This window comes from Bolinopsis microptera, chromosome 3 (assembly GCF_026151205.1).
Source record: "Bolinopsis microptera isolate Bmic1 chromosome 3, MBARI_Bmic_1.0, whole genome shotgun sequence".
NCBI classification, from domain to species: Eukaryota; Metazoa; Ctenophora; class Tentaculata; order Lobata; family Bolinopsidae; genus Bolinopsis; species Bolinopsis microptera.
This window is the reverse complement of record NC_087074.1, coordinates 19,817,960-19,825,745: the sequence shown is the minus strand read 5'-3', so window position 1 is coordinate 19,825,745 and position 7,786 is coordinate 19,817,960. Positions and strand designations below refer to the sequence as shown.

The 7,786-nt window shown below is 37.1% G+C and overlaps 2 protein-coding genes across 2 annotated transcripts in view; both read right to left on the bottom strand.

The window, feature by feature from the left end:
* The window catches only part of LOC134812179 (uncharacterized), a 284,121-nt gene that overhangs the window by 4,680 nt on the left and 271,655 nt on the right, over positions 1-7,786 (bottom strand). The window lies entirely within an intron of this gene.
* Positions 248-6,491, bottom strand: LOC134812401 (complement factor H-like). The gene is made up of 12 exons (XM_063819800.1): positions 6,193-6,491; positions 5,771-5,845; positions 5,363-5,551; positions 5,006-5,182; positions 4,651-4,827; positions 4,208-4,384; positions 3,704-3,880; positions 2,522-2,698; positions 2,072-2,248; positions 1,578-1,754; positions 1,228-1,398; positions 248-270 (listed from the first exon to the last, which is right to left on the bottom strand). Exons 1-12 carry the CDS (start codon positions 6,365-6,367, stop codon positions 248-250), a joined length of 1,872 nt encoding a protein of 623 aa, XP_063675870.1. The 5' UTR covers positions 6,368-6,491.

Below are 7,786 nucleotides of genomic sequence, written 5' to 3'. Positions count from 1 at the left end.
ACACTAAAGAAAATATAACATTATTAAATAGCTAATATAACAGAGTAGTCAATTAAAAATTGGAAATATTATCTGTGATGATCAGATCCTGAAACGTACCGTGAAAGTGTTATCGACAAGATTCACAAAGAATTCTCCACATTTGTCCTTTGTAGCACGGTACATTTTACTTTTTGAATCTATGTTGGCCTTCCATTCTGATTGCTTAAACTGAAATGCATTCATTTGAATATCCTGAATGTGATTCTCAATCAACAGTAAGATGAGAATCTACAAATATAGAATAAATTATCGATCAAAGCAGATTTATAAAAAGCGCTTACCGAGCAATCTGGACAGGTCGGGTCTGTGGGATATTTCAGGTGAGATATCAGGTGAGATATCAGGTGAGATATCAGGTGAGATATCAGGTGAGATATCAGGTGAGATATCAGGTGAGATATCAGGTGAGATATCAGGTGAGATATCAGGTGAGATATGAGGTGAGATATGAGGTGAGATATGAGGTGAGATATGAGGTGAGATATCAGGTGAGATATCAGGTGAGATATCAGGTGAGATATCAGGTGAGATATGAGGTGAGATATGAGGTGAGATATGAGGTGAGATATGAGGTGAGATATCAGGTGAGATATCAGGTGAGATATCAGGTGAGATATCAGGTGAGATATCAGGTGAGATATCAGGTGAGATATCAGGTGAGATATCAGGTGAGATATCAGGTGAGATATCAGGTGAGATATCAGGTGAGATATCAGGTGAGATATCAGGTGATATATCAGGTGAGATATCAGGTGAGATATCAGGTGAGATATCAGGTGAGATATCAGGTGAGATATCAGGTGAGATATCAGGTGAGATATCAGGTGAGATATCAGGTGAGATATCAGGTGAGATATCAGGTGGGATATCAGGTGAGATATCAGGTGAGATATCAGGTGAGATATCAGGTGGGATATCAGGTGAGATATCAGGTGAGATATCAGGTGAGATATCAGGTGAGATATCGGGTGAGATATCAGGTGAGATATCAGGTGAGATATCAGGTGAGATATCAGGTGAGATATCGGGTGAGATATCGGGTGAGATATCGGGTGAGTTTAAACACAGCATGTCTACAAATAAACATTTATGGACGATGTGCATATATATATAACACTGAAACTTGATATGATATCCTAACTGTGACAATTCTAACTGAGACAATTCTAACTGCAGTTTACTAACCACAAGTTGGTACTGTAGACAGTGCCCCGTTAGTGCATGTTATTGTTGAAATCCCGGAGTCAGATATTACGAACCCGGCATTACAAGTAACCTCGTAAGTAGTTCCTGAATTTATTGTTTCCAAATCTGGTTCAACTTTACCGTCATTAATATCTGGCTTATTGCAGGGCGCTGAAATACGTTTATATGGTTATGTGGTTAGATTTATTCCACATTATAATTGGCTAGAAATCTTAACTTTAGACGTCATAATAGTGTGCCACCTTTTGAGAGAGGAAAAGTTATAATATATAATACATCATCTTCAGGAGGGAGGAGGGATTTAAAGAGGGTATTTTAAAGAGAATTACCAGGTTGACAAGTTGGTACTGTAGAAAGTACCCCGTTAGTGCACGTTACTGTTGAAATCCCGGAGTCAGATATTACGAACCCGGCATTACAAGTAACCTCGTAAGTAGTTCCTGAATTTATTGTTTCCGAATCTGGTTCAACTTTACCGTCACTTATGGCTGGCTTATCGCAGGGCACTGAAATGTTGATACGGTTACAAGAAAAAGTATTTTTTACATAATTTTCACACAATAACACACACTATAAACATCCGATTTTACTGGGAAAATCTTTCAAAATTAGTGACTAAAATAGTTTCTTAGGTGTCTATTGATTTACTTATCATGATCTGTGGAATTGCCAAACCAATTCCACATATTATGACAGCATTCAACCTTTCAGTTTACAGCAGCAGCAGTATAAAATCTTAAATCTTAAAGAATTCACGTGTAAAAACATATGAACGCCAAAATCTGAAGTTTTTAATCATGGCGTTGAAAAATAATGGTTTTACCAGGTTGACAAGTTGGTACTGTAGAAAGTACCCCGTTAGTGCATGTTACTGTTGAAATCCCGGAGTCAGATATTACGAACCCAGCATTACAAGTAACCTCGTAAGTAGCTCCTGAATTTATTGTTTCCGAATCTGGTTCAACTTTACCGTCATTAATACTTGGCTTATTACAGGGCACTGAAATATTCATAAATTCATTTTTTAACTCATTAATTTTCTGTATTTGACTCACTTTTTCTCATAGATCTTACAACAACAACAACAACAACAAAAAATGTGAGAATATATTGCCAAACTAAGTTCGCATATGATAGTATTCAACTGCAATTAGTTCGGAGCAGTAGTACTAGTAGTAAAAATCCGTAAATCTTAAAGAATTCACGTGTCAAAAACATATGGACGCCAGAATCTGAAGTTTTTAATCATGACGTTGAAAAATAACGGTTTTACCAGGTTGACAAGTTGGTACTGTAGAAAGTGCCCCGTTAGTGCACGTTACTGTTGAAATCCCGGAGTCAGATATTACGAACCCGGTATTACAAGTAACCTTGTAAGTAGCTCCTGAATTTATTGTCTCCGAATCTGGTTCAACTTTACCGTCATTAATATCTGGCTTATCGCAGGGCACTGAAATATTCATAAATTCATTTTTTAACTCATTAATTTTCTGTGTTTGTCTCACTTTTTCTCATAGATCTAAGTAGGATTAGGGTCAATTTATTAGGGTCAATGGTTAAGTTAGGTTTTTAGTACAGTTTATATTATAGTTTAATAGTTAGTTCTTATAGTCCATTATTAGAGTAAAGTAATTTCGTAGGTTTTATATTGCAGCATCTTTTAGAATCCTTTTAGTGCTAGGTTACATTCATTTACATTTCTTATCTTTACATTTTAGTTTTACGTGTAAGTACGAGCACGCGGAAGTTGTACTCATGCGTGACTTATATTCACGCGTGAGTACAGCCTTTTTAAGGGCCTACTTGTTCAGTGCGGGCGTCTGTGTCACGTCCCCCTTTTGGAGAGTTTTTAAGATTATTACAAAGTACAATATGTTTATTTACCGAATTATCCAAAGACTTTTTTCTATTCTATTTAGACATTTTTAGTGAGACACACTTCTCACCTTTATAAGTTTACTGTTGAAGTTTAGTAAGGCACACTCCTTACTGTTGTATCGGACACACTTCTGATACAACCAAATTGTAGAGACACACTTCTCTCCTTTACTGTTACGTATTTATTGTTGAAGTTTAGTAAGGCACACTCCTTACTGTTGTATCGGACACACTTCTGATACAACTAAATTGTTGAGACACACTTCTCTCCTTTTCTGTTATTGATATTGGGACATACTTCCCGATCGTTTGATACTAGTGAGTGTAGATTGACATAAGTTAGGAACGCCCACGTTCTCGCCACGTAAGACCACCTATCGTATAATACCTCGTTTACAACAGTGAGAATATATTGCCAAACTAAGTTCGCATAATATGACAGTATTCAACCAATTAGTTCGGAGTGCAGTAGTACTAGTAGTAAAAATCCGTAAATCTTAAAGAATTCACGTGTAAAAACATATGGACGCCAAAATCTGAAGTTTTTAATCATGGCGTTGAAAAATAACGGTTTTACCAGGTTGACAAGTTGGTACTGTAGACAGTACCCCGTTAGTGCACGTTACTGTTGAAATCCCGGAGTCAGATATTACGAACCCATCATTACAAGTAACCTCGTAAGTAGTTCCTGAATTTATTGTCTCCAAATCTGGTTCAACTTTACCGTCACTTATGGCTGGCTTATCGCAGGGCGCTGAAATGTTGATACGGTTACAAGAAAAAGTATTTTTTACATAATTTTCACACAATAACACACACTATAAACATTTTTAAAACTCCGATTTTACTGGGAAAATCTTTCAAAATTAGTGACTAAAATAGTTTCTTAGGTGTCTATTGATTTATTTATCATGATCTGTGGAATTGCCAAACCAATTCCACATATTATGACAGCATTCAACCTTTCAGTTTACAGCAGCAGCAGTATAAAATCTTAAATCTTAAAGAATTCACGTGTAAAAACATATGGACGCCAAAATCTGAAGTTTTTAATCATGACGTTGAAAAATAACGGTTTTACCAGGTTGACAAGTTGGTACTGTAGAAAGTACCCCGTTAGTGCACGTTACTGTTGAAATCCCGGAGTCAGATATTACGAACCCGGCATTACAAGTAACCTCGTAAGTAGTTCCTGAATTTATTGTCTCCAAATCTGGTTCAACTTTACCGTCATTAATATCTGGCTTATCGCAGGGCGCTGAAATATTCATAAATTCATTTTTAACTCATTAATTTTCTGTGTTTGTTTCACTTTTTCTCATAGATCTTGCAACAACAACAAAAAATGTGAGAATATATTGCCAAACTAAGTTCGCATAATATGACAGTATTCAACCAATTAGTTCGGAGTGCAGTAGTACTAGTAGTAAAAATCCGTAAATCTTAAAGAATTCACGTGTCAAAAACATATGGACGCCAGAATCTGAAGTTTTTAATCATGGCGTTGAAAAATAACGGTTTTACCAGGTTGACAAGTTGGTACTGTAGACAGTGCCCCGTTAGTGCATGTTACTGTTGAAATCCCGGAGTCAGATATTACGAACCCGGCATTACAAGTAACCTCGTAAGTAGTTCCTGAATTTATTGTTTCCGAATCTGGTTCAACTTTACCGTCATTAATATCTGGCTTATTGCAGGGCGCTGAAATACGTTTATATGGTTATGTGGTTAGATTTATTCCACATTATAATTGGCTAGAATTCTCGACTATAGACGTCATAATAGTGTGCCACCTTTTGAGAGAGGAAAAGTTATAACATATAATACACCATCTTCAGGAGGAGGAGGGATTTAAAGAGGGTATTTTAAGGAGAATTACCTGGTTGACAAGTTGGTACTGTAGAAAGTACCCCGTTAGTGCACGTTACTGTTGAAATCCCGGAGTCAGATATTACGAACCCGGCATTACAAGTAACCTCGTAAGTAGTTCCTGAATTTATTGTATCCGAATCTGGTTCAACTTTACCGTCACTTATGGCTGGCTTATTACAGGGCGCTGAAATATTATGAAATATTCATAAATTTTAAAATTAGCTCGATCAAATATAAATTAACTTTTGAGAGATAAGAACCATAAATCGTATAAGATTAAGTATACTTTACATACTAAACCAAACTGCTTAGTAGCTTGGCAAGAGAATATATAACATCACCAAGACAGTAACTGGTATCTTACTGGGGCAGGGTTCAGTATTGCACTCTCTCAATTCTTCATCATCACCAGAACACTCAGTCCCACACTGGTTAGGAGCAGTGCACGATTTGGTCCTTGTTTGGGTACCTCCATCGCAGTTTGCTGAGCACTCTGACCAATCTTCAAATTCACTCCATACACCGTCAACTGGTTTACAGCTTTTACACGCGTCTAAGAGAATTGGGGTTCAAGGTGGCATTGTGAAACCTGTAGTCCGCCGAAGAGGATCCCATTCAAAGAAATTCTCTTTCTTTCTTCAATGGGACACATAAAATAAAAGGCATGACCAGTGACAGAAATATTGATTGTAAAACTAAGATATGTGTGCTCAAACTAGTAGCGGGCAATTAAAGAATTAAGGCAACACAAATCGCGAACCCGCGTCCGTACCTGTTCCTGTGCAAATGACGATGACTGCGATGATGGCTGTGACAATTACAACCAACAGTATCCAAAAAAACCAGCCTGAAATGCACAACATCATGAGTCATGAATCATAACTTTACAGAAGTAAATAATATTACATATTAAAATGAAATCAACAACAAAAAACAGTGCACCAATTATAATAATAAAATAGTCGTTGAAAAGCTAAGTGACAAACGACCACCCTGAGCCAAGTGTTTACACATTGCTGGTGGTAGCCATGCAGTTCTGTCTACGTGCTATAGTTAGAAGCACATCTGAAAATTGGAGGAAGCGGGATTCAGCAGAATCACCCTTCTAGTCCACTATGTGATGGTTTACCGGATTCCGCAGCCAATATCCTGAACTTACATGTGATGGAAATACCCAGAAAACGACCTACTGACCTACTCCGATACAAGATTTTCTGTGATGCAAGGGTGCACCATCCTCTTCATTTTCTGGAGACCATGCTAATCTTACTTGAGGGACACTGTTAAGTTCAGCCTTTTCGGCATCTTTAGACTCAATTTGCTGAGCTTCAGTTTTCTGACCACCACCAGCGCTAGAATGCTTGGACATGAGCAAATTTATTTCACGAGACCAAACTTAATGGAGCAGTAAACGAACCGAAACAATATAATGATTAACAGACGATCAAACTATGCCAGCGGAGAAGCATTTCTCGTGTCAGTATAATACACACGACTAATAATAATAATATGTAGAGTGTAAGTTTGATATGCATTGTGGTAAGCACTCTGGAGCTAAATCATCATTCATCATGTTAAGTTTCAATAAAGGGAAAGCAGAAGTATCAAGCTGAATCATGTTGTGCCCCCCGTGTATTATATGAAAAAAGTCTAAATTTAATTTTGGTTTTGGTCTGTTAACATAATTTACCAAACGCGACGTTGATTTATCGTTTTAACTGAACGTAAAATCCAACGAATAAAAGTTGGATTGGAGCCAGCATGTTAATTCAAATGTTAATAAACGCCAGGTAAGCATTTAGAAACGAAATCAATCAACTACGAAGGTGACGAAACATTCATGCTTACATATTATTTGCTCAAATATAAGCGATAAAAGATTTCGGAAAATATCTGTAATTGTATAATTGTTAATACGAACCACATTTGCCAACCGGAGGAAATTTTGTAAACGATGGACAAAATCCAGATTCAGTTCGTTTCGCTGGAACGACGATGGGCGCTTCTTCTAATCGAACTTCTCCTAATTCCATCCCCTGTTAATGAGCGATAGAGTACATTCGTAAACTTTGCAAATTTTTTACCGTACGTACTACTTACTAGGTATTAGATTGGGTGCCTCCCAAAATATATACGATCATATAAGTAAAAACTGTTAATTCAGATGTTAATAAACTCCAGCTCAGCATTTATAAACGAAATCAATTAACTACGAAGGTGACGGAACATTCATGCTTACATATAATTATAAATGATAAGATTTTATGTGCGTAACCAATAACCAGTACCTTAATACTTTAATAGACTACGAGTGGCAGTGTTAATAGTGGCTGGTGCTAACTTAATACTTTAATAGACTACGAGTGGCAGTGTTAATAGTGGCTGGTGCTAACTTAATACTTTAATAGACTACGAGTGGCAGTGTTAATGGTGGCTGGTGCTAACTTAATACTTTAATAGACTACGAGTGGCAGTGTTAATGGTGGCTGGTGCTAACTTAATACTTTAATAGACTACGAGTGGCAGTGTTAAAGGTGGCTGGTGCTAACTTAATACTTTAATAGACTACGAGTGGCAGTGTTAATGGTGGCTGGTGCTAACTTAATACTTTAGTAGACTACTAGTGGCAGTGTTAATGGTGGCTGGTGCTAACTTAATACTTTAATAGACTACGAGTGGCAGTGTTAATGGTGGCTGGTGCTAACTTAATACTTTAATAGACTACGAGTGGCAGTGCCTTTTAGTAACCTGGTCCCGAGTTTCAAGCTATAGCAGGTTATCATACGGT